At 46.0% G+C, this 27,390-nt stretch overlaps 2 protein-coding genes and 2 long non-coding RNA genes across 5 annotated transcripts in view; 3 read left to right on the top strand and 1 right to left on the bottom strand.

The window, feature by feature from the left end:
* COMT (catechol-O-methyltransferase) overlaps positions 1-25,890 on the bottom strand; it is a gene marked incomplete at its 5' end in the record, with an annotated part of 44,249 nt that extends 18,359 nt beyond the window's left edge. The window contains one exon of one of the 2 annotated variants that reach the window (XM_081175102.1): positions 25,720-25,890. In XM_081175102.1, the coding sequence (XP_081031228.1) occupies positions 25,720-25,890 (171 nt within the window). Of the gene's footprint in view, positions 1-12,797; positions 13,000-25,719 lie in introns of those variants that run through there. The other variant, XM_081175103.1, reaches the window with a different exon arrangement.
* LOC308575708 lies at positions 7,694-9,243 on the top strand. Its single transcript, XR_014002920.1, has 3 exons — positions 7,694-7,858; positions 7,954-8,156; positions 9,058-9,243. It is a non-coding gene; the product is annotated as an uncharacterized lncRNA (long non-coding RNA).
* On the top strand, positions 13,006-14,737 carry LOC308576067. Its single transcript, XR_014003047.1, has 2 exons — positions 13,006-13,130; positions 14,079-14,737. It is a non-coding gene; the product is annotated as an uncharacterized lncRNA (long non-coding RNA).
* The window catches only part of TXNRD2 (thioredoxin reductase 2), a 69,211-nt gene continuing 67,652 nt past the window's right edge, over positions 25,832-27,390 (top strand). The window contains exon 1 of the mRNA XM_081174974.1: positions 25,832-25,967. Coding sequence (XP_081031100.1) covers positions 25,889-25,967 — 79 coding nt within the window. The 5' untranslated portion in view covers positions 25,832-25,888. The remainder of the gene's footprint in view (positions 25,968-27,390) is intronic.

A 27,390-nucleotide genomic window follows, 5' to 3' on the forward strand; every position in this document is an offset into this window, starting at 1 on the left:
AAAAAGAGAAAGTAAAGCTGGGAAGTAATAACCAAAAGCCGACATTTGTGGAATACAGACAAGGAGATTATTGGAACACATTCACCGCAAGTCTGCGAAAGATGCAGAAGATGAAGGAGGAGGCCCCGGGAGTCTATGGAATACAGGAATTTAAAACAAAGAAATATGATTGGGGCCTTCATTCTGACTTTGACTCTAAAGACGCAGGATTTGTGGAAATTTTCCAGCAGTTGCTTTCAAATCTCCTTGTGGGAAGAGAATCGATGGTGAAAGAGCTTTTTCCAGACTTGACGACTGATACAAAGGACTACCAACAAGACCGGCGGAGAGGGACTGAAAGAGACATGAAAGCCTCGGACGTGAGGAACTCAGGCTAAGAACTGTTATTTTGGATTTGTATTGGGAAGGGACAAAAACCGGGGATGGGAGGGAGGGAAGAAGAGAATCTTAAAAACACTCAAGACCTTTAGGTTTGGTTAATATGACTTTTAACTAAGACAAAATGAGAAATCGATGGAAGATAACTTGAGTCCAACTTAGGAAAATCTATATTTCTTTATAAAAGAGGTAATAAGATGAATAAGATGGCTAAGAGGAGAAATACCAATTTGCTGACACAATTTTGGGAATTGGGATGCACAGGGGGGGTGGGGGGAAGTCAGGGAACAGGGTTAGGAAATTAAGATTTTCTGAATTTATACATGTTTGTGTCTTCTGTTATTTTCGTGTGTGTTTTGTCTTTATAAAAGTTGAAAAACCAATAATTTTTTTTTTTTTTTAAAAATGAAATTCCTTGTTGCAAAATGAGCTATAACAATCGGAGTTTCAAACACTGCTAGCTCAGTATAGTCCACTGGCAGCCGTTCTCTAGGGTTTCAGGCCCTACCTGGAGATGATGGGGATTGAACCTGGGACCTTCTGCATGCTAAGCAGGTGCCCTACCAATGAGCTATGGCCTTTCCCCTTCCTACGCTTTCACCCTGTGATGCGTATTTGTTCTTTTTTTCTCCTTGCTTCCTTTCAGAGAAGATGCCACACTTACTTCTATTTCCAGCGTTCGTATTGAGAGTGCTTGTGTAGTCCAAGCATTGGCACCCACATATAAGAGCGAAACAGTAGTAGGTTTGCAGGAACCCCAAGGTATGAAGAAGGATGCACAAATACACACACACACACACCGTGTGTGTGTGTGTGTGTGTGTGTGTGTGTGTGTGTGTGTAAGAAGCCCCCAGAATGTTCAATGAGGACTGGATCTGTTTTATAGCCACTGTGCACCTTAAGTTCTACTGTGAATGACTACCAACCATATGCCCTCCTTGCGCTCCAGAGAGCTGGCTGCATCCCACATGCACAAATGTGACAATGTCCTGTAGCACCCAGCCTGATGTTTCATATGTACACAGGGGTGTGCCTTACACAAAACCAGACCTTCTCCTCCAACGTGGTCTACAGGGATTGCTTCTGATCCCAGTGGGGTTTGCCAGCAATACAGTGCGGCCATCATGAGTTAGCAAGATGGGGTTGTAGCAAACGAAGTTTCACTCTGGTCAGACCCAACTGAATTCAATGCGCCTACATTAATCATGCCCATTAATTTCAGTGGATCTGCGCTGAGTACGAGTAGCACTGGATACAGCTCCTGTTCAGTCCGCTTTCCTTCCCCTGTGTACCGTTCTTGCTGTTTTGTGCTGCCAGATTAATCTGTTTGTTGTTGTTTTGGTTGAAGCACTGGCAGCTGGTGCCACGAAAGACAACTAGAACAAGCCAGCACCTTCCTTCCTTATCCCCGGGGTGCACACAGCAGGGGCAGAGGAAGGACTTTGCTGTTGCAACTGTTGCTCCACAACATGCGGGAAAAGAGGAATCATTTTGCTGCCAGCGGGTTTATGCAGGTGGTGGTGGTGGTGGTGGTGGTGGTTGATGATTAATTAATTAATTAATTTATACCCTGCCCATCTGGCTGGGTCTCCCCAGCCACTCTGGGCGGCTTCCACCAGAATATTAAAATACAATGATTCATCAAATATTAAAAGCTTCCCTGATTCATCGCCATTTCCACCACAGACAAGAGGTGATGGCCAAAGCAAGATGGAGACCAGCAGGCCAAGGGATCTGGAGTTGGTTGTGAACTAAGGCCGCGGAGGTGCTGATGCAAAGTTCGTGACATTCAGCACCACGGTTAGCAACCCTGCAGCTGAGCCAAAGATGCAAGTTGTTTCAGCCCCAGCTTGGAACAACTGCCAGAACTTTTATCTTCTGGACCATACAATGGCTATGCTCTGCCTCTGCAGTCGAAGGTAGCAGTACAGATGGGGAGAGTGCTCTTGTGTGCAGGCATTTGGGCAGCCACTGTGAGAACAGGATGAAGGTCTAGATGGGCCATTGGCTTGATCCAGCAGGCTCTTCTTACATTCAAGGTCAAGATTAAAAATTCATCCCCCAAGTGCTACATCTGGCCATGCAAAGGATGAGCATCTTTTAATGCAGTCATTAGCTTCTTCTGGACAATGGGTTTTCAAGCAGTGGGGGAAGCTGCTCATATCTTTCTTGATCTTCCAAGGTATCTGGTTTATTCACAGGAGTCTTGTGGCAGAGCTAACTCCATGGGGTACGGGGGGACAAGGTGACCGTGGCCCCACAGTGGCTCCTAAGGTGTGGAGCCATCTCCTTCCCAGGGTGGAGGTTGTAAGAGGATACTGGAAGTGGGTATTCCTAGTCTAGAGCCTAGACAATTCGTGCATCTTGCTGATTAATCATTCAGCAAGTTTCACAGCAATTGTAGTTAATTGCAGGAGGGTTAATCATGTGGCTGACACAGCTCCTTACACCAGCAGAGGACAATAAGATCTGGGTTGAAGATTAAGCCCAAGTGGATTTGACCCACCAACAATTGGTGATGAATTGGGAAAAGATAATTACTTTCCGCTCGCCTGAACTCAAGTCTGAAAATCAAACTTGGCAGCTTCACACTGGAGTTTTCTTTTGAAAAGTTTTTGTTGTTGAGAAGTGGCAACTTTCAAGTCAGTTAAAAGAGTGTTCAGGGAGACTGAAATATTCCCCGCTGGTTTCTGTGCGTGACAATTTTTTAAATAAAAAATGTATCTTTTATTCTCTTGCATAGAAACAGTCTCCGTTTAGCCTCTGGGAATGGCAGGGAGCCAACATGGTGTGCAGAGGCTGACAATCTTTTTGCTCCTTGTCCCCCGGACAGAAGGGGTATGTGTGTGCGCGCATGGACACATGCGCAATATGTGCACCTCAAAACTCCTGAAGGCGCAGTAAAAACTGTTCTACTTTGCCAAAGACTAAATTCACAACGCACAGATAATTTCAGGAGCTCGCAGAAAACCTGGCATAATCATGCCATTTCTGGTAACATGTCTCACAACAACTCAGTGGGGAATTTAAAATTATGTCCTGAATAATGGAATTATGCCCGTGAAGCAGTTGGTTTGGATGAAGAGAGTGTGTTTTGCTCCTTCTTTCTACTTTACTGCTGCCAGTCAGTACAGCAATAGTGAGCTGGATGCCCCAATGGTCTGACTTGGGGAAGAGGCACCTCCTTATGTTCCCAATATTGTCTCAGCCATGTGCTGAGGCCATCCGGGGTCTTATACAGGCTGGCCCAGCCTCTTTGAGCAGTTGGCTTGTGTGATAGGAATTTTGAGGTCTTGATATATGGTAATGTTCATAAGTGTACCAACCAAGCACGTACGTAGATCAGCACAGGAAGACCGACCCGGAACCATTTTGATTCCCAAACTGACCAAATGTTTTCCCTGCAAGGAAGGGAGGGGGGTCAGGGAGCCTTCCCCTTGTCTCAGGAATTGAGTAATCAGCATTTTAATGGGTGACAGACTATCAGGAAAGACAATCAGAAAAGGCAATCAGATAACTTGGCAAACAGGAAAAACAACATTCAAATTTCTGTTTTAGACCGCCTTTTCTGTGATGTAGGTGTGATGTATCTGGGGGTGGTGGTCTTAGGTTACACCCCTTCTGTGATGTATGTATGATGTTTCTGGGGGTGGTCTTGATCTACAGGGTGGCAATTTCAAAAGTCTTTATAAGGCCTTGCATACCATTGTTCTGGGTCCCTCCTCTCTCCTGCGGGTGAGGGGAGCACCCTGTTGCAACAGATCGATAAAGATCAAGCTTACTAGCTGCTTTGCTTCTCAATATTCTCTGGTTGGCCTCTGTTATTTTCTCCTACCGATATGGAACCTACATAAGGACTCTGTATGGGCTCTTGGATACCCCATAAGGGAAAAGGGCAGATTCTGTTTGCAACACTTGCTGGCCTAAAGGGTCCTCAACCAATTCTGTTGGCACCGACATCCACACTATGGAGTGGATGAGGATCCCACTACAGGTCCATCCTCAGAGACTGAAGAAGGCAGGAAAACTACATCTTTAGGTCAGGACGGCCCGGTTACTAAGGGGCAAACAGCAACAGAGCACTATTGCCAACCAAGTTCTGCTCACGACATCCTGGAGCCATCTGATCTGCCGGTGGTCAAACAGGATGCTGGACTCAATGGGTCCCCCAATACAGGGCATTTCTCTATTGCACCCACCCCCATTAAAATGGGGCGTTTCCCGACGGGTCTATGCCGTGTGGAAGAGTTGTAGCTTGGTGCACAGACTTTCACATACAGGTTCGATCCATGAGCCTTCAGCTTGGGCTGGGAAAGGCTTCCGTTTGAAACCTCAAAGAGCCGGTATTATAGGCCAAGACATTAATAGACAAGATGTCAAACTGTTCTTACATGCAACAACAGCGGCAAGAGTATTGTCAGCCCAGAAATGGAAGCAAGAAGAAATTCCGACCAAAGAAGAATGGCAGACGAAATTTATGGACTATGCAGAACTGGACAAAATGACAGGAAGGATTCGAAACCTGCGGGACCAGAGATTTACAGAAGACTGGGAGAAGTATATGAATTATTTGAAGAGCAACTGTAATCAACAAATTACGCTAGTAGGACTACAAGAAGTTTTGTAAGGAGAAATATATGAAGTGTTACAAAGTAGAAAAAGATATTGGTTATGAGTTTGAAATGTAATAGGGAAAATAAGAAATGCATACTGAGAGATTAGATTGGAAAATTTTCAGACAGGACTGATGGAAGTCAAAAAAATTGAATAAGATGTAAAAGTATGTTTAATTACTGTTGAAAATGACATGTTAAAAAACTATTAAAAAGTGTGTGTGTACGTGTGTGTGTGTGTGTGTGTGTGTATACACCTCAAAGAGCCGCTGCAAGTTGGCATAGACAAGGGATAGAGAACAAAATGCCCTCCATGTTCCCACCATGTTCCCTTCATGTTGGCTGGAGCTGAGTTCAACAATATCTGCCTTTCTATACTGTGTTGGGGAATGGGGTTATTGGCTTATTCTTGTTTTATTCTGATTATGTATTTTATGTTTTCATAATGTGATTTTATCTTGTGAACAACCCTGAGACCTGTGGGTATAGGTAAAGGTAAAGGTACCCCTGCCCATACGGGCCAGTCTTGCCAGACTCTAGGGTTGTGAGTTGTGAGCTCATCTCACTCTAGAGGCCGGGAGCCAGCGCTGTCCGCAGACACTTCCGGGTCACGTGGCCAGCGTGACAAGCTGCATCTGGCGAGCCAGCACAGCACACGGAATGCCGTTTACCTTCCCGCTAGTAAGCAGTCCCTATTTATCTACTTGCACCCAGGGGTGCTTTCGAACTGCTAGGTTGGCAAGCGCTGGGACCGAGCAACGGGAGCGCACCCCGCCGCAGGGTGGGTATAGGGCAGTATACAAATTTTAATCATCACCATAGATTCATAGAATTGCAAAGTTGGAAGGGACCCTGAGGATCATCTAGTCCAAGCCCCCAGAATTCAGGAATATGCAGCTGTCCCATATGGGGATTGAACCTGCCACCTTGGTGTTATCAGCACCATGCTTTAAACAACTGAGCTCTCCAGGGATAATCTGGAAGGCAACATGTCAGCTATCCCCGTCTGTATGTAGTGGGGATGCTCTTGAGATTTTCTACCTCAGGTGTCAATATAGCTTTGCCCATCCCCGTGGAGCAGGTGGCGCTGTGGTCTAAACCACTTGGGCTTGCCGATCGGAAGCTTGGCAGTTCAAATCCGTGTGACGGTGGTGAGCTCCATTTCTGTGTCCCAGCTTCTGCCAACCTAGCAGTTTGAAAGCACACCAGTGCAAGTAGATAAATAGGTACCGCTCCGGCGGGAAGGTAAACGGTGTTTCTGTGTGCTCTGGTTTCCGTCACAGTGTCCCGTTGTGCCAGAAGCGGTTTAGTCCTGCTGGCCAAGTGGCCCAGAAAGCTGTCTGTGAACAAACGCCGGCTCCCTCAGCCTGAAAGCGAGATGAGTGCCACACTCCACTGTTGCCTTTGACTGGATTTAACTGTCCAGGGGTCTTTTACCTTGTTGCCTGTCCCTGTATTTTTCAAGCCACTGCTCATTTATCTCTAGGACCGGAATGTAACAATACTACATCCAATTGCAGCATTAGTTTTCAAATTCCTTCCAGGAGCATGATTAGCTTCTCAAGGTTTATTACAGGGTTTTGAGGTTTGTGCGGCGGAATTCAGGCACACAAGAGTTTACAATCTAATCTAGATGTTATTAGCTCACTCTGGCCGAAGGAGTGCTTAGGAAATCCAGTCCACTTTTCCACAAAAACGAGCTCTCCATCAGCCTGGTGGCGCTGATGGTAGCCGACGCAAACTTTAATGGCACAGTGCCTGGGGGAGAGCAGTCCTGATCTCATTGCAGAGGTGTTACCACTAATAACCGGAGTCCTCCCCAGCAAGAGTGTAATGATGCTTTGCAATTACACAGTGGGTTTATTTTCCAAAATGGCAAAGCAAAATTAATTAGCTCTTTCAGCGAGTTGCTATAGCTAAAGGCCATTGTAAAACTGACATGTACAAATTAAAACTCTCCCTCTCTCTCTTTCTCCAGAAATGATACGGCAAAAAATGCAGCAGTCTAGAAATTGTAGTCAAAAGAACCGACCCAGTCCTTCGTCCTAGAAATTCATTTATCTGTGGTGGTTGTTTTTGTGATCAATGCAGGATTAAATCACGATGGGTTTCAAAAGATGTTGAGAACCAAAGTGTTCATGCATTTTTTGTTTGTTGGTTTGTTTGGTGGCCAGCAAATGTTACGACACAAAAATAAGGAATGAAATAGATTTGATGTGGGAGATAAAGGACCAGGGTGAAGGGATGGGGAGAGGATGAAACAGAGGGAAAGGTTGTTGATGGAAAGGCCATAAAAAGGGGCCAGGAAGGTCCTATTACAGCTCTAACTATATCACATCTAACTTCTCTCCCCATTAGTCACAAGAAGCTGCCTTAGTCAGATCTTTGTGTCACCTAGCACAGTATTGTCCAAACCGACAAGCAGATTGAAGTTTCTCCCAGACCTTCCTGTGAGCCTGAACTATGTGGCTGTTCCCTGAATAAAGCTATAGATACCCCTTGCCTGAGAATCTGCACAAGCCACTTGTCACAGATTAACTCACAGCATTTATTGTTATTTATTTACACCCTATCTGACTGGGTTCTCCAGCCACTCTGTGTGGCTTCCAAAAAACTATAAAACATCAAACAATAAAAAATTTCCCTATACAGGACTGCCTTCCGATGTCTTCTAAAAGTCAGGTATTTATTATTTATTCCTTGACATCTGATGGGAGGGCGTTCCACAGGGCGGGCGCCACTGCTGAGAAGGCCCTCTGCCTGGTTCCCTGTAACCTCACTTCTCGCAGGGAGGGAACCACCAGAAGGCCCTCAGAGCTGGACCTCTGTGTCCAGGCTGAATGATGGGGACAGAGATGCTCCTTCAGGTATACAGAGCCAAAGCCGTTTAGGGCTTTGAAGGTCAGCACCAATAATGTGAAGTGCGCTCTACAATGTATAATGCTGTGTATTTCCATTTTAGAACTGGATCAAAGCCGAGTGATACTGATTAGCCCAAATTTAACCAAAGGCTTCACGGGCTGGTTCAGACTAGTTCTCCCAAGTCCGACACTCTTAACAACAACAGCCCTCATGCATTTGTGGATGGCGAAACTGATTTTTCGGAAGATATGGTGACCAGACATATATTCACAGGAAAGCTGTGGATGAGAGGGTGGTGCTCAGGTATGCATAAAATCCCTTACACTTGGTAAGCTCTCATTTTTCCTGGCTAAAGAATCTGAAGCAGCTGGAGTTCTGCTTGTTTCCTTTTCCTTTTTAAAAAAGATATCCCTAGCAATGTGCCCCGGTGGATATTTTAATTCTACCTACCACACGTGCCCAGCATGTGTCACACGAGCAATTCCACTGTTAATATTATGTTGCTGTGGCAATTCCCATTAAAACAGGAGACGGGTTGTTAGGGAATTTTAAGGCATATTCTTACCTTCAAAAACGGTTTATTTGTTCATGAAACAAAATTACCGGTAATATTTTTTTCTCTGCTGACTAAGAAGACCGACTTTGCTCCAAATTTCAGCGACTATGAGGAATAAGTTTTCTCTTCAATATCCTGGATTTTAAATACCAATTCCACCCCCCGCCAATATGGAGAACTTCATCATAGTCAATGTGAAACCAGTAGTGCAACCTATTTATGTCAACTCAGAAGTTCATTAGACCGGTTCCCAGGTACACGTGGGAATAGGATTGCGGCATAAATTGTTTTCTTTGCCCATTTACCAAATTTTATAATTTAAAACTTCATTACAATGAAAACAGAAATGAGTACATTAAAAAAGCAAAAACATAGTGTTCCGATTTCATTTTTGGCTTTTAAAAATCCCACTTATTTAGAAGCTGCAGGAACTGTTTTTTGTTTTTTTAAGGAAGTTAATATTCTCTTCTCTGAAGATGTCTAAAATCGGCCACACAGAGTGTTTCAGAAAGTGAAGACCACATCTCACAAAGAAAGATTGAATGTGTTGAGATTGTTTTGTTGGGAGGCGATGTGACAGCTATCTTCAAAAACCTAAAAAGCTGTGAGTCACATAGATGATGGAGCAAATGTGTTTTTTCTTTCCAGAAGATAAGCCCTGAATAAATGGGCTCAAATGACAAAATTTTGAATAAATATTACAAGTACTTCCTGGTGATGTAACAGCAGAACAAGACTGCTTTGGAAGGTGGCAAGCTCTTCCTCACGAGAGGTTTCTACGGATTTGTTTATTTAACAAAGTTTATATACCGCTTGGTTGTAATAAAACCTTTGTGTGGTACGCAAGAAATATTAAAATCATAAATAAAAACATTTAAAGATAATTAAAATTAACAATAAAAAACAGTATATGTAAACATGGATAGGCTTGCCCAAACCAAAATGTTTTCAGACAGTACAACAAAGTGTCAACTGGCAGGGAGTTCCAAAGCATACTAAAAGATTGATTTCTTACAAGTACGACAGGAGAAGGTAACAGTGCCCAAATTGAAGTGGTTGAGTGAGAACATATGGCGCGAGGTGTGATCCTGCAAGCAAACTGCTCTCAGGCTGTTGAGGGCCTTATAATAATAATAATAATAATAATAATAATAATAATAATAATAATAATAATAATAATAATAATTTATTATTTATACCCTGCCCACCTGGCTGAGTTTCCCCAGCCACTCTGGGCGGCTCCCAATCAGTGTTAAAAACAGTACAGCGTTACATATTAAAAACCTCCCTGAACAGGGCTGCCTTCAGATGTCTTTTAAAGATAGGATAGCTGCTTATTTCCTTCACATCTGAAGGGAGGGTGTTCCACAGGGCGGGCGCCACTACCAAGAAGGCCCTCTGCCTGGTTCCCTGTAACCTCAGTTCTCGCAATGAGGGAACCACCAGGAGGCCCTCGGCGCTGGACCTCAGTGTCCGGGCTAAACGATGGGGGTGGAGACGCTCCTTCACCAATAGTATGCACCAATAGTAGCACCTTGACCTTTGGGCTGGCAACAAGGCTGTTTACAAGGCTGAAAACCGCCCTGTGGTCCTCGGTTGAAGGGCGGTATATAAATTAAATAAGTAAGTAAGTAAGTAAGTCAGCAACCACAGCAGATATCTGAGCCAGGCTGCTGAATGATGACAGGGTCGACCAGGAAGTGCAGGCCAGAGGGCCACCCTAACTACTAGGGTTGCCGTAGAGTAGGTCTCCTGCATTAGGGTTTATAGGAATATGCTAGATCAGGGGTAGGCAACCTAAGGCCCGGGGGCCGGATGCGGCCCAATCGCCTTCTCAATCTGGCCTGCGGACGGTCCAGGAATCAGAATGTTTTTACATGAGTAGAATGTGTGCTTTTATTTAAAATGCATCTCTGGGTTATTTGTGGGGCATAGGAATTCGTTCATGTTTTTTTTTCAAAATATAGTCCGGCACCCCACATGGTCTGAGGGACGGTGGACCAGCCCACAGCTGAAAAAGGTTGCTGACCCCTGTGCTAGATGTATTCACAGGGTCTTGCTAACACAAGAACGGACCTTCTCGGTGGTGGCTCTCCATTTGCAGAATGCTCTCCCCTATGAAGCATGCCTAGTCCCATCACTATCTGTTTTCAGACACCAGGCAAAGATATCTATATCCACCTGGGCTTCTGGACCATAATTTCCTGCTTTTTTAAATAGTGGGTCGGCTTTTTGGTACATATTAGCATGTTAGGCTTTTAAAAACTCTCTTGCTTTTACTCACTTTCAATGCTGCTTTGAGTTCATCTTGCCCCCCCCCAAAAAAAGGAACTACCAAATATTAATAATAATTATGAATAATATATTTAAGCTAAAGCAAATGACCCAAAAAATCACAAATGCATTTCAAGGGGCCGAGAACAAATGCAATGTTGGGGGCTGAGTATGGGGATTCAAGTAACCTGAGGGCTCAAAGCACCCTGTCTCTTCATAATCACATCCCTTCCACTAGGCACCGACGTACCAAAGAAGTTCAAAATGAAACAGTCGTGAAAGAGACAGCCAGAGGGTTGGAGCCAGACCATCAGCACAATCTTAGGTGCGCTGACTTAAAAATTAAATTCCCTGCCAAGGGAACCAGGGAGATTATCATACCCTGAGCTGGTTGCACTTAGCTCCCTTTGAAGCTACCTGACTTATCCCCTAGTCTTCAATGAGATTCAACTGCCGCTCAGCCTGGATCTCAGAACCAGATACGCCAATTACCGTATAAACACCACTTCATTTGCAAACTCCCTTTCGATTTTTTAGTTTCTTCAGAATCTGAGGGTGGGGGTGGGGATTTGCTTCGGAATTCTAGGCAAATTGGCGTTATCTCTAGCTAAGTGCCACTCAAGAGTAGATCCGCTGAAATTAGTGGACCTAAGTTAGTCATGTCCATTGATTTCAATGGGTTTGTGCCAAGTAGAGTTTAGTTGGCTACAGCGCCCCCCGTTTCTGAACTTATTGATAAATTAAATGGCTCGAAAAGGAATGTCTTTAGAAATGGTTTCTGAAACAGCAGAACCCAGCAATCTTACAATTCCACGTATGGACAGGAGTCAGCAAGGTGGTGCTAAGCAACCACTCAAAATCTGTCGCTGCATAAGAAATGCGGCTTTCTCCCCTGAATAGCTATTTTACAGACATTTCATAGAATCATAGAATCATAGAGTTGGAAGAGACCACAAGGGCCATCGAGTCCAACCCCCTGCCAAGCAGGAAAATTTGCTGTGTTGCTTTTTTGCAGGGGGTGAGGGAGGTCTAAAGGTAAATATTTTCTTGCTGCTCTTGTTTAACAGCTCGGCTCTCAGCAGAAGGTTGTCTGAGGCCGGACGGCAGCTGGACCGACAAAAATCTTACAGGCCCCAGAGATGCCAGCGGTGTTCTGGCATTCAGGCAACGGAGTGGTATAACGGACAGCATCAACTGCTCGTGTCGGACTGGCATTTAGAAACTTGCAAAAGGAACACCCGATAAGACGGCAATAAAACAAAACACACTGAACAAAAGCAGCCTTTCTGCACCTCAACAATTCAACACCAACGCTAAGCAGGATATGGAAGGTTTACAGCGCAACTCAAGCTATCTGTTTTCCAAAAACAAACCCATAAGCATTTGGGCAGGGAAATAAATTTTGATAGTATAGTCATTGCTACTTCCCAGAAAGCAAGTACAGAGACAGAATGGAAATGAAGAAATCAGCTTTTTAAAATGATTTCAGGGGTTGGGGTGGGGGATAGATAAGTTGTTCTTACAAGCAAGGAAACAAACAACCACTTCCTTCAAAATCAGGTTCCCCTGTTGGGCATACAAGTGGCAACAGGAATTGATTGCCTGCTTTTCCATTTCAGAAAAAGGGGAGAGGGAGAAAGATTATAACAGAAGCTCTTTAAGGTGAAACACAATCCAGGAGTTAACATAACTTGGCAGCTGACTCTATTTAAAGTATCAGCCAACCCCCACTTCTGCTGTTCTGTCATTTCTTGAACAAAATCCTTTCTGTAAACATACTATATGTTCCACTATATGTTCATACTATATGTTCCACCCAGCCGTTATGCTTTCAGTTTAAACAACAACAACAACATCAACAACACAAAGCTATCTTGTTTCACCCCTTTGAAGTGCCATTGTTCCTCACTGCATGCATTAAAAATAAAACGTTCTTTTCCCCGCACAGATTAGCTTCACGAAAGCTTGTGCAAGCGAGAAGCAAAGTGGAATTAAGAGAGACAAGGAAGGCTCCCCCTCAAATTTCTCCTCCTGACCTGCCTCCTTAAATCATGGCATTAAAACGCAACAAAGATAGAGGTCTGCAGAAAAACAAGAAAGATATAAACGGGTACCTTTCCGAGAAGGATGGGAGCAGTTTGCAGTGATCTTTCTCTGTGTTAGAGGGATGTGGATCTTACAGATATCTTGGAGGCTGCAGTATTTTCTTTGGTCACAATTGATCACATTACGACAAGGGCTTAGGGATTCCGAGAGCAAGAGCTTCTTCTAAAAGGGGCAGCGTCCTCCCTTCTCGTCCTTCCCTGCTGCTCCCAAACCTCACTCAGCTTGCAGGAGCTGTTTCTTAAAGCTGACCTCAGAACGCACCTCGGGATGCGCGCATTTTCTTGTGACACGCCCCCTGTTACTTGGTTACTGACACATAGCTGACATGGCCAAGAGCCCAGGTAAGGAGCCAATTCACCCCTGAGCTGAACTCCTCTGAAAGAAAGTGCTCTTGCCCAGGGAATAGCATCTGGCTTGCCAGTTGGAGAGATTTTCAGGCAAGTGCTTTGCAGGCAAAAGGTCCCACTAAAAGAGCTGGGAGCTGGAGAAAGCCTCTGCCTAAAACCTTGGCAACTTGGCACCCATTCACACTTTGGGGCATGTGCTTCGTTTTCTCAGCATTGCTGTGTTTTTATTTTCCACCTATGTGTTTCGTTCTGCCAGCAACAGGAAAAGATGCTTGGAAAGGGGGAAGAGGGACTGCTGTGTGACTGAGGTCACAAAAGAATTAGGTGCAAGGAGGACATAAAGGCACACGCTTGATCCTTTGCTACATTAAGCCTGTAGATTTCACCCGTTTACTTTCACATCTTTTGTTTCCCTGTACTTTGGCTAAAACCATCCCCATTCTGCATCGATTCTTAAAGTCAAATTCTGCACTAAGAGCAGCTTGATTTTGCAACTTGAATAAATTATGCAAGCAAAACTCATTTATACAATTTCTTCTGCATGGCATGGGGCCGTGCTGTTTTTACTGAAATTATTGGTATGGTTTTAATAGATTTTATAGAAGTATATAGTTTTAATCTTATCCATGCTTGACTGTTTTTAGTGACTGTTTTTAGGGGTTCTTATTTTTGTCTGTAAGCTGCCTAGAGTCCCAAGAGGGGGGGAAACGGGGTATAAATAAATATATAATAATAATAATTAATGCAGACCGGCCTTTCCCAACCTGGCGCCCTCCTGATCTTTTGGACTACAACTCCCATCAGCTCCTCAGAGGCTTAACAAACTGAAGGACATTGTCCTCTTTCTGCGCTCCTCCCGATGGAAACATGCAGATGGGGACAGATATGCCCCTGCTTTCAGTCATTTACATACTGTCTTCTCTTGTGTATTATTTACTACAGAGTTTGATAACTAAGCTCTTTAGTAACAAAACGTCTGATTACTGGAACAACGTCCAAGAACTGAACCACTGGTATATCACAAGAGGACTCTTTATTACTGCATTTCCAATTGTTCAAGATAAAATCTATTTTGGAAAGAGAATAAATGAACACTGAACCACTGATAAATTACAAGTGAACTATTTATTTACTGTGTTTGCAATTGTTTAAGATAAAGAAAACTACAGTGGTACCTTGGGTTAAGAACTTAATTCGTTCTGGATGTCCATTCTTAACCTGAAACTGTTCTTAACCTGAGGTACCACTTTAGCTAATGGGGCCTCCCGCTGCTGCCATGCCGTCAGAGCACAATTTCTGTTCTCATCCTGAAGCAAAGTTCTTAACCCAAGGTAATATTTCTGGGTTAGCAGAGTCTGTAACCTGAAGCGTCTGTAACCTGAGGTACCACTGTATTTGGGAAAGAAACTACTTTTGCCATACTTATGGACATTTATTGTTTGTTTACAGATAGTTGTCTTGGTGATATTATCTTGCGTCAATTGCAGTAGTCATTGTACAGTGGAACCTCGGTTTTCAAACGTAATCCGTCCTGGAAGACCGTTTGACTTCCAAAACATTCAAAAACCGAGAAGCAATGGGCAGTCAGCAAAAAAGAAAAACATGCAGCGGAAGCTGTTTGGCTTCCGAGATGCTCGAAAACCGAGGTTCCACTGTACCACCACCCTGTTCATTGTTTTATTGTCAGAGCATCACATGCCAGGACAGGGTTTCAAAGAATGATGTGCTCTTCCAAGTCCACATTCCCAGCATGTTTGCACTCCTGTCCCAGCAACGACTACCCTGGCTTTGTCACAGACGCAAAATGGCAGGATCCCCAAGAACAGGGAACTGGCTTCAGGCACCAGGCCCACTGGCAGACCAACTCTGTGTTACAAAGATGTACCGTATTTTTCGCCCTATGGGGCGCACCGGCCCATAGGACGCACTTATTTGGGGGGGGAATAAAGGGGGGGAATTATTTCCCCCCCCCCCCAGCCCCAAAGAGCAAAGAAGCCATGACAGTGAGCGGGAAGGATCCCGCTCGCTGTCCTGGCTTCGTTTTTAGCCTCAGGGCTGGGGGTCCGGGAGCGAACGCGAGGTTGCGCAATCTCGCCATCGCTCTCGGAGCTTGCGGGGCTGGGGGCGGGGGAAGCCGGAGCTTCCCCGCCCCCAGAACGGGGAAGCTCCAGGAGCTTGCCGGGCTGGGGGGATAGCTTCCTGAAGCCTGGAGAGCGAGAGGGGTCGGTGCACACCGACCCCTCTCGCTCTCCAGGCTTCAGCGAAAGCCTGCATTCGCCCCATACGACGCACACACATTTCCCCTTCATTTTTGGAGGGGGGAAAGTGCATCCTATAGGGCGAAAAATACGGTATATGACACAAAGGCTGGCAATATCAACTGTTATGTACTGAAGTTCTCACCCTGGGCCGGAAGGGGGATACTGTAGATAGTTTTCACTCAGGTCCACATATGCAAATAAGGGATTGAAAGTGACGTTCAGTGATTGGATAGTTACAGAAAGTGGTTACTGTTGCGTTCTAGTGGAGCTCTATATAAGCAGGCTGGCTGAACCCTTCAGCTCAGTTCTGGCCTGTGAATAAACAAGAGCTGTTTGAAGAATCACTGTGTCGTCTGATATGTTCACCCACAACTAAACATCAACCCCGCTGTAAGGGAATCCCTTGCAGACGACTGCAGTGGCTGGAGACAGAAAGTCAAGTCATGTATCCACAGCAGTGACCAGAGGAGGAATGACTGCTCGGAGGAGCGCAGAGAGGAGAAATGCCATGGTGCATCTGCCGCAGCACAACCGGATGCTTTCATCTGCCCCAGCTGCAACAAAACATGTCTCGCCTGCATTTTTTCTCTACAGCCACAGCAGGCGCTGCAATCGTCCGACAGTTTGACTTCACCCCCAAAGCTGCACTTCTCCATTGTCCCGGAGACAGACGGATGCCAAACAACAACAATAAGAAGCTCAAGGCAGCACGCTTGGTTCCTGAGCATTTTTATCTATACAACAACCCTGTGAGGTTGGCTGGGTTAAGAGGTACTGAAAAAGCATCCACTGAGCTTCATGGCTAAATACTGGGCTAAAAGGACCAATATTTTGACTTATCTATAAGGCCGCTTAATATGTTTATATGGTACAGTGGGGTGGTCTAGGGTAGGACAATTGAGATAGCAAGACCCTGGCAACCGGTGTCATTCCATGATTCTGCTTAGGATCTCCCATAACTGCACACATTAATTGCTTCCACATGTTAATGTCACATCTAATTTTTCCACCCCAACTTCCTGAAGTGGAAATAACAGCTATGATCATGCATGATCAAGCTTAGCATTTTAACCTGAGAGGTTTAACGTGTATTATTTAACATGATTTGTTGAGGCTTCTGCTAAACAAGAGCTAGGGCAATAGACTTTTTCTGCAGGGTAGCAAAAGTATCCATACTCAGCCCCCTGCCAAGCACAGCCCACACTTTCCAAGCATAATTGTAAGGGCTAGCAGCTTGCCTTGTTGTCGTCGTTTTAAAAAAAAATAAAAAATGAGGAGCTCAAGAAGCCAGGCAAACGCTGCCCTCGCAATTTCCCAAGCATCTTAAACGGGCTGGAAACTTGCCTAATTTTTGTTCTTTGAAGGAGAGATTTCCCAAAAGCTGGATCCCATGCTCAGGATCACATTCTGCGCTTGCAGCACATGTGCAAGAACCTCCCCCCCCCACCTCCTGGTATTTCCACACGCAGGTGTCCAGCTTCTCGTTCTCAGACCGCAACCTGACTTACCAGGTAGCAAACTCCACTGAGTTCAAGACAACTCACTTCTGTGTAAACATGGCTCAGACTGTGCTGTGAGTCTGTTGAGACCAACTCCAGAAATTCCTGTGGCGCAATTAATGCTGCCTGGAATGCTGAGCGGGCGCTATTTCTTTCCCATTGTGTGCTGTTCCAAAGGTCAGGGCTGATGTGGCAAGCATAGATGCAGCTGGAGCGCAGCACAGAGCGTGCAAAAATGCAAGCCGCCGTCAGCAAACTTTGGTAGGGCTAGCTGTACGAGGGCATTGTTGAAATTATTGTTATTATTTATTATCACGGCAACTTTTAATCAATTAGAATCATAGAATCATAGAGTTGGAAGAGACCACAAGGGCCATCGAGTCCAACCCCCTGCCAAGCAGGAAACACCATCAGAGCACTCCTGACATATGGTTGTCAAGCCTCTGCTTAAAGACCTCCAAAGTAGGAGACTCCACCACACTCCTTGGCAGCAAATTCCACTGTCGAATAGCTCTTACTGTCAGGAAGTTCTTCCTAATGTTTAGGTGGAATCTTCTTTCTTGTAGTTTGGATCCATTGCTCCGTGTCCGCTTCTCTGGAGCAGCAGAAAACAACCTTTCTCCCTCCTCTATGTGACATCCTTTTATATATTTGAACATGGCTATCATATCACCCCTTAACCTCCTCTTCTCCAGGCTAAACATGCCCAGCTCCCTTAACCGTTCCTCATAAGGCATCGTTTCCAGGCCTTTAACCTATTGCATTTAAAAAAAACAACAACAATGCACATTTGTATTGACTAAACCAGGGGTCAGCAACTTTTTTCAGCCTGGGCCCATCACTGCCCCTCCTGGGGATCATTTGTGCAGGTTCACATCTGCTCAGCATGTAATTATTGCGCCATCTCTAGGGAAGCCAAAATGCTGATGTGCTAAATCTGCCAACAGCAAACATGTCTTAGTAAACAGGAGCCATCCCCATCAGCACCAGATCTGTAGGATCAAGGGCTTAGGACAAGTTCCCGGATTACCGTATTTTTCGCTCCATAAGACACACCTGACCATAAGGCGCACCTAGTTTTTAGAGGAGGAAAACAAGGAAAAAAAATATTCTGAACGAAACAGTGGATGTATGATTTTTGTGGTTCATGCTGTGGCCACAGACATGATATGTGATTTGACGGTGAGTTTGGATAGCCCAATGCAAAAATCCTGAGAATCCATGTGGATCCGTGCTTTGTAACCACGTTTTTGCGCCATTGCTGGAGCAGTTTTTTGCTCCTCCTTTTCTTCTAATTTCTCTCCTCATTGCTTGTTTTAGTGTTCCTGTCTCCTCTCCTTGCAAGTTCACTGTCTTTACCTCCCCCCTCCCAGGCAGCCTCCTTTATCACTAGAGTCCCTTATCTCTCTCCCGATCGCTTGCTGATCAGCTGTTCAGCGGCTTTGTTTCAACACCCCCTTCCCTCTTTCTTTTTTAAAAAAAAAGCACTATCTGCTTTTTGCCCCTGGGCAATTCGGCTCCAGGGACCAAGCATTCGCTCCATAAGACGCACATTTCCCCTTACTTTTTAGGAGGAAAAAAGTGTGTCTTATGGAGCAAAAAATACGGTAATAGGATGCATCCAAACACCCAGAATTAAATTAGTGCTGGAATTGATCCTGTAACAACATCTGCATTAACAATTTCACTTCTGCCCCACTTGCAACAATGGCAGAAGCGGCTGATGGCCATGAAACAACACCCCAAGGACCAGTGGTCGAAAGTGCCATTATGGCAACAATGTGAGTGGTAGGGGCCTCTGTGAGAGAGCCATCAGCCCCTTATTCGTGACTCTCCTAATTTGAGGACACAGTCCTGCTGCCATCCTCTGTTTTGATCCTGTTTCCTTTTGAGCTGTTTTAAAATATATATTTTTTAAACTTTGCTGTGTTAAATGTGCATTCTGTACTTGACCTCCTTTGTAGTGTTTCATTTTGAAACATTTAAGATAATAGTTTCCTGTTAATTAAAGGTAAAGGGACCCCTGACCATTAGGTCCAGTCATGAACAACTCTGGGGTCGCGGCGCTCATCTCGCTTTACTGGCCGAGGGAGCTGGCATACAGCTTCCAGGTCATGTGGCCAGCATGACTAAGCCGCTTCTGGCGAACCAGAGCAGCGCACGGAAACGCCGTTTACCTTCCCGCCAGAGTGGTACCTATTTATCTACTTGTACTTTGACGTGCTTTCGAACTGCTAGGCTGGCAGGAGCTGGGACCGAATAACGGGAGCTCACCCCGTTGCGGGGATTCGAACCGCCAACCTTCTGATCGGCAAGCCCTAGGCTCTGTGGTTTAACCACCCGCATCCCTTTTCCTGTTAATTACATTGCTTTAAATGGATACTTTATATCTGACTTTCTTCAGCAATGTTCTGCTCTGGATTATAGTGGTACCTCGGTTTAAGTACTTAATTCGTTCTGGAGGTCCGTACTTAACCTGAAACTGTTCTTAACCTGAAGCACCACTTTAGCTAATGGGGCCTCCCGCTGCTGCCACACCACCAGTGCCTGATTTCTGTTCTCATCCTGATGCAAAGTACTTAACCTGAGGTAACTATTTCTGGGTTAGCGGAGTCTGTAACCTGAAGCGTATATAACCTGAAGCATATGTAACCCGAGGTACCACTGTATATTGTTTGCTGTTTTAATGCAGGCTGTAAACCGCTTTGAGATTGTTTCCCCTCTTAAAAATATGAAGTGGTACAGAGATTAAATGAATAGCAATACAACAATAATATTCTATGAACTGGTAAGTCGGCATAACTCTGCAAAGGAGTGGAACAACAATTCCATCAAAGGGGCAAAACAATCTACCCCTCTCTGTTTTTTAGACGTGCGCAGTGTACATTTCACAACACGGCGTCCATGCTGACACATTGCTTCAACAAATGTTTCGATAGATAGCAATGTGATGAATCCATGACTAAGCAAAGCCGCTGGGCTTTCAACATGCAAAGACCAATGCTGGAAGAGACTAAGGGTTTTGGATCAAGTTACACCAACATTTCCCTTCCTTTATAATCAACCTTTTATATGTTTATATGGCCAGGTATTGGCATTGAAAAGAGGAGCCAGAGGTGAAATTAAATCCCGTCTGTGCCCTCAAAGCTTCTAATGTCTTTAACGTCCCCTTGATGCACAGGAAATTGGGCCAACAAAGAACTGCTCTTGGACATGAATGGATGGAAGGAATTTATTCCGCTCTCTGTGGAGGTGAAGTTCTTTCATACGAAATTGCACTTGCCGTATCAGTACCAGGCGAGTAATTACCTCCAAGATAACTGTCTTCAAGGTGATTACTTGCGTGGCAAATACAATTTCACATGAAAAGACTCGTGCTGTTTTGAAATTAATTTTTATTAAAGATTTTCTGTGTTACAAAGCAAACAAATAAACAAGGAAAAGTACATACAGCGTCTCCACTTTCAATTAATTGAGTCTTTTTCACAGTTCGTTTACATTCGGTGTGGGGCTTTATTGTTATTGATATTGGGTGGAAAGCGAGGGGAGAGAGCAGGGCAGGATTTAGGTTTGATGAGGCCCTAAGCTACTGAAGGTAATGGGGCCCTTTATTTGTCCAGCAGTCCTTTGTCAACAACAAATTGTGCCTGTTTTTTTGCGTTGAATATATGCTATATGGTAATTTATGGACCTAATAGGTATCCAAAGCCATTTGCACATAACAAAATATGTATTCTATCAAGTAATTGTTGGAACTGAAATACAGTTACGGAGAAGTATATTAATAGTGAAATACAATTAAGAAGAAGTATATTAATAGTGAAATAATTATTAAGCTCTAACTTAAAATGATTTTTTATTCATAGCAAACTGAATAATGCAGGCACACTGACATTTGGCAATAACAAAAGTTCCTTTAGAAACACAGTTTAAAAAGACTCACCCTAGGCACCCTATATACTGTATAGAAATGAGCAAACCAGTGATATTATAGGGAGCAGGCTAGCGGGCGGGCCCATTGCTTACATCATAGGAGCCTACACAACACAAAACACTGTTGCTGTATGTAGGTTTTATTCTATTTGTTTTTTATCTTATATTTTGGAAATGTACATCCAGGTTTTTTTTCCCCTTTAATTTTTTTTGGGGCCCCCAAGAGAGTGGGGCCCTAAAGTTATAGCTTGTTTAGCTTATACGAAAATCCGGCACCGGGAGAGAGAGCGATGGCAGAGGATGGGGTAGGGATAATGATATTTCTTTCTATTACATATAAGGACGCGGGTGGTGCTGTGATCTAAACCACAGAGCCTAGGGCTTGCCGATCAGAAGGTCAGCGGTTCGAATCCCCGTGACGGGGTGAGCTCCCGTTGCTCGGTCCCTGCTGCTGCCAACCTAGCAGTTTGAAAGCACGTCAAAAGTGCAAGTAGATAAATAGGTACCGCTCTGCCGGGAAGGTAAACGGCATTTCCGTGCGCTGCTCTGGTTGCCAGAAGCGGCTTAGTCATGCTGGCCACATGACCCAGAAGCTGTACGCCGGCTCCCTCAGCCAATAAAACAATATGAGCACTGCAACCCCAGAGTCGGCCACGACTGGACCTAATGGTCAGGGGTCCCTTTGCCTTTTTTTCTATTGCATAGTGTTTGTGCAGGGTTTTTGTGTCAAGTTGCAGCAATAGGGAATGCTGGGAGTAACCAAGGCAGCCTGCAAGGATTTGATTTGAGGTTCCATTTTGGTAGAGCATGTTTTCAAATGCACTACAGTGGTGCCTCGCAAGACGAAAAGAATCCGTTCTGTGATTCTCTTCGTCTAGCGGTTTTTTCGTCTTGCGAAGCAAGCCCATTGACGGATTAGCGCTATTAGCGGCTTTTAGCGGCTTATCTGCTGATCGGATCAGCTGATAAGCGTCTTAGCGGCTTAGAAAAAGGGGGGGGGAGGAAAAAAAACCAGCAGGAACTCGCAAGACATTGTCGTCTTGCGAAGCAAGCCCATAGGAGATTCGTTTTGCGAAGCACCTCCAAAACGGAAAACTCTTTCGTCTAGCGAGTTTTCCGTCTTGCGAGGCATTCGTCTTGCGGGGCACCACTGTATTATATACAGGGCTGACTGCCCTCAGGTTGGGTTGTCTGTCAGTTCATATATCAGGATGGGGAAACCTGGGACCTTTGTCTAGAATTCAGGGCGGCCCAACACATGGCCTGAGGGCTGTATGTGGCCCTCAAAGGCTTTTTGGTGGCCCTCGGCAACCTTTGACGTCCCCGCAGCCCTCATGCTGCCTTCCTAAAGCTGGGTAAGGAGGCACTGGGCTTTGGGAAGGAGGCATGGGGGATCTGACAAAGTCATAGAGCTACAGTTCATCAACATCTTTGGACAGGCATAGGCAAACTTGGCCCTCCAGATGTTTTGGGACTACAACTCCCATCATTCCTAGCTAGCAGGACCAGTAGTCTGGGATGATGGGAATTGTAGTCTCAAAACATCTGGAGGCCCGAGTTTGCCTATGCCTGTCTTTGGTTGCACAGACATCATTTCCTTCCTGTTCCTCTTGTGATGTGCTCTGACTAAACAGCAACAAGTCCGTCTTAGTAAGCAGAATCACACAAACAATGCAGCATAAACAAAAACAACCACCTTCCAGCCATTCCCAACCAACTATCTGCGCAAAGGAATGCTGCACCTGTTGAATGCCTTCCTTGCAAGCACTGCTTTACCTGTTGGACCTCTGCTAGGGTAGAGAAGAGAGCCCCAAACCAAGTGCCTGGAATGCTCCACCTGTTGAATGCCTGCCTTTGCCAAGCCATGCTCCACCAGTTGGACCTTTGCCAGGGTAGAGAAGAGGGGTCCTACACAAGTGCCTGCAATGCTCCACCTGTTGAATGCCTGCCTTGCCAAGCCATGCTCTACCAGTTGGACCTCTGCCAGGGTAGAGAAGAGGGGTCCCACCCAAGTGCCTGCAATGCTCCACCTGTTGAATGCCTGCCTTTGCCAAGCCGTGGTGTACCGACCACCCAGCACATCTGCAGCCACCCTGTCAGATCTGCTGGAGGTGGTGGCGGGCTGGGCCTTGGAGTTCCCAAACCTACTGGTTTTGGGAGACTTCAACGTCCATGCCGATGCCGCTCCCTCCTCACAGGCTCTAGACCTAGTGACTTCCATGGCAACACTAGGGCTCTCCCAGTTTGTTTTGGGCCCCACTCATCAAGCAGGCCACACGTTGGATCTGATCTTTGGGGCTGGCATAGATGTGATCATGCTCCCCGCTGTGAAAGTGCCATGGTCTGATCACTACGCTTTAAAAGCCAAGATTGACTTCCCGCTCCTCCCCGGCTCGGGTGGCGAACCTATTTGGGCTCGTCCGCGAAAACTGATGGATCCTGATAGATTCCGACAAGCCTTGCGGAACCCTGCTCCTCCTGGCGACTCATTAGATGACCTTGTTGAGGACTGGAATAACCGGCTCTTGGCAGCCATTGATGAGATCGCGCCTAAGCGCCCTCTGCGACCCCGTCGAAACCGGGCCCCTTGGTTTACTGAGGAGCTCCGGAAAATGAAGCGGGATCTCAGACGGCTAGAGCGAGTATGGCGACGGACTCGTGACGGAGCCTCAAGAACATCTTATAGGACGCTTATGAAAGCCTATGAGATGGCTATGAAAGCTGCTAAGAAATCTTACTTTGCAGCTTCCATTGCATCCGCTAGCTCTCGCCCGGCACAACTTTTTAGAATAATTAGGTCAATAACGTCCTTAGGAGGACAACCAAATTTAAGCACAAATTCGACCCACAGCTGTGAGGCATTCGCGAGCTTTTTTGCGGAGAAAGTCCTGTTGCTCCGCCGTGACCTCCCTGCCAATTTAGATACAGTGACTGAACTGGAGGCCCCTCGACTGACTTCAGGTCCAGTGTTGGACCATTTCGATCGGATACTCCCTACTGATGTGGATAGATTCCTCCAAGTTGGTAGGCCCACCACCTGCCTCCTTGATCCGTGCCCGTCTTGGCTGATTAGGGAGTGTCCAGATGTTGCGCGGACCCCCCTGGTTGAAATTATCAATTTGTCCCTTGACACGGGGACATTCCCAGGGGAACTGAAGGAAGCAGTGGTGCGTCCACTCTTAAAGAAAACTTCATTAGATCCCTTAGACCTATCCAATTACCGCCCAGTTTCAAATCTTCCATACCTGGGTAAGGTAATTGAGAGAGCGGTTGCTGAACAGCTTGGTAGGTTTCTGGAGGAAACATCGGCATTAGATCCATTTCAGTCCGGTTTCCGTCCTGGTTTTGGGACGGAGACGGCTCTGGTTGCCCTAACAGATGATATCCGTAGACAACTGGATCGAGGCGGGTCAGGACTGCTGATCCTTTTAGATTTGTCAGCAGCCTTTGACATGGTCGATCATGATCTTCTGGACCATCGCCTTGCAGACGTGGGGATACAGGGCATAGCCCGTAACTGGTTGTGCTCTTTTATCTCTGGTCGGGGACAGAGGGTGGCACTAGGGAGGGAAATGTCGTCACGCCACTCCTTGGTGTGTGGAGTGCCGCAGGGCGCAATTCTCTCCCCAATGCTTTTTAACATCTTTATGCGCCCTCTTGCCCAGATTATCCGGAGCTTTGGGCTGGGCTGTCATCAATATGCTGATGACACTCAGCTCTATCTACTGATGGATGGCCACACCAACTCGGCCCCTTACACACTGACCAGATGCTTGGAAGCTGTGGCTGGATGGTTTCGTGGGAGCCGATTGAAACTAAATCCTTCGAAGACAGAGGTCCTATGGCTAGGTCGGGATAGCATGGGGATGAGGGACCAACTCCCTTCTCTTGCGGGGGCCCAATTAGTGCCATTGCCTTCCGTTAAGAGTTTGGGTGTAATCCTTGACGCCTCCCTTTCCATGGAGGCGCAAGTCACAGCAACAGCCAAGGCGACATTTTTCCACCTTCGCCGCATCAAGCAGTTGGTCCCTTACCTTTCCCGCCCCGACCTGGCCACAGTGATCCATGCGACAGTCATCTCCAGGCTTGACTACTGTAACTCGCTCTACGCGGGGCTGCCCTTGAAGCTGTCCCAGAAACTCCAGCGGGTACAGAATGCTGCAGCGAGGCTCCTCACAGGGTCTCTGCCATGGGAGCATATTCATCCAGTGCTTTTCAAGCTGCACTGGCTCCCGGTAGAGTACAGGGTCAGATTTAAGGTGCTGCTTTTGACCTTTAAAGCCCTTCACGGCCTAGGACCCTCGTACCTACGGGACCGCCTCGCCTGGTATGCCCCACGGAGAGCCTCAAGGTCCATAAATAACAACACCCTAGTGGTCCCAGGCCCTAAGGAAGTTAGATTGGCTTCAACCAGAGCCAGGGCCTTTTCAGCACTGGCCCCAACTTGGTGGAACGCTCTGTCTCATGAGACCAGGGCCCTGCAGGATCTGATCTCTTTCGGCAGGGCCTGTAAGACAGAGTTGTTCCGCCTGGCCTTTGGCTTGGAGCCAATTTGATTCCCTCCGCCCCCTTTTTCTTTTTTCTTTTCCTTCTCCTGCAATGAGGCTCCATTTTAATATTTTAATGTTCCATTATTTTAATGTTGTATTTTATTTTTGTTTTTAAGTTGTAATCACTCATCTTGTTTTTATTATTGCTTGTAAGCCGCTCTGAGCCCGGCCTTGGCTGGGGAGGGCGGGGTATAAATAAAAAATTATTATTATTATTATATTATTACCAGTTGAACCTCTGCCAGGAAAGAGGAGAGGTGGTTGGCCCCTCCCTCTCCGGCCCCACCCATTGGGCTGGGCCCTTCCCACCGCGGACTCCTCCCCCGCGAGTCTCACCTACCCGGCACCTACGGCGACCCTTCTCCGCGCCGCCCGCCTGGCTCCTCCTCCTCCCTCGGCGACGGGGCGTCTGAGGCGGCGCGAGCAGGCAGCCAGGCAGGCACTCGCGCGGGCAGCCCCTGATCCGAGGCCGGGGTCCACGTGGGGAAGCTGGGCTGCCGTACAGCAGCATGGCGGCGCTGTGCCGATCGAGCCCGCGCTTCCTACGCAAGCCCGGGCTCTGCCGTACAGCGCGGGCCCTGTCTTCAGGTACGGGGATTCCCCATGGTCGGCGGGGGTCGCAGGCGGGCGGAGACGGAGCAGGCGCCTCTGCAAAGCTGGGCTGGAGAGGAGAGGACCCTGGCAGGCAGGAATCCAACCGGGGAAGCCTTCCCAGCCTGGGGTTCCGCCTTTGCATTCTCCCCTATTGGGGGGAGGCTTTGCCTGTTGAATTCCTGCCTGCTACACCGCCGGTTTAAGCCACGACAGTAGGAGGCAGGGAAGAAAAAGAGCAGCCAGCAATGGTCATTATTACGCTTAGAAAATCTGTGCAGCTTTAGTCTATTTTATTGTGGTCTTAACTTTCTGTATGTTTTTAACTGGTCCTAATTTTTTAAGGGATACTTTTATTGCTTTATCTTTTTTGGGCGGGGGAGGGGACCTGCTTTGTGTTTTTTCCTACACTTAAGCAGGGTGTGTGTTTATATAGATATATATCTCATAGCTGTCAACGTTTTCCCTTTTTTAAGGGAAATCCCCTTATTCCGAATAGGATTCCTCGCAAGAAAAGGGAAAAGTTGACAGCTATGTGAGATATATATATACATATATACCAGTTAGACTTCTGCCAGGATAGAGAAGAGGGGTCCAAACCAAGTGCCTGGAATGCTCCACCTGTTGAATGTCTGCCTTGCCAATTATAGGCAGGGTGTTTCAGAGCACATATCTTAGGTGGGTGACCTGTACTTCCTGCCTTGGCGCCTAAGTTATCAAGAAATTAGAAATAACACACAAAAATGGTGAGTGGGTACCAAGATGGTTATTTACATTTTTGGATCTGCCAGTCCTCAGATTAATTTAGCAGTGCAAAGGGAAGAGTTTTATTTGTTTGCCAAAGTATTTCTGTACCACCAGAAATACGAAATATCAAGGCGGTGTACGGTGTTGAACCCTAAAACACAATTTAAAAGATAAAATAAAAATGCACAGCGGTGTACTGGCTATTCAAAAATAAAAGTTAAACTTCTACAAAGGCATAAAAAGGTTTTTAAGAGACACTTGAAAGTCAAAAGCGAGAGTGCCTGTCGCATCTCTGCCGGAAGAATGTTCCACAACCTAAAATGCCCAAATTCTATTTGAGGCCGTTAGGCCTCTATAACAAAAAAGATGGCTATCCGTGCTGAATGATATCAGTGACTGAGCTGGGATAAAAGGTCTGAGGTGCTCCTTAAAGTATGCTAGGCCCAAATCCTTCAGGTTTTGTCAAGCGGGAGGATTATGTCAACAAAGCACCCATTTGTAAATACAAATAATTGATTTCTGTCAACAGCTGATGGCCTGCCATCTACATAGACCTGCTAATCATAGGGTTCCAAGCTATGAAATAAAATGCAAGAATCCAGTGACATCTTAAAAGGCCAACCAGTGTTTTGTGCTCTGTCCAGAATAGCATATGTAGCAATTGGTTTGTGTG

Source organism: Podarcis bocagei, assembly GCF_964188305.1.
Source record: "Podarcis bocagei genome assembly, chromosome: 16".
In the NCBI taxonomy this organism is placed as follows: domain Eukaryota; kingdom Metazoa; phylum Chordata; class Lepidosauria; order Squamata; family Lacertidae; genus Podarcis; species Podarcis bocagei.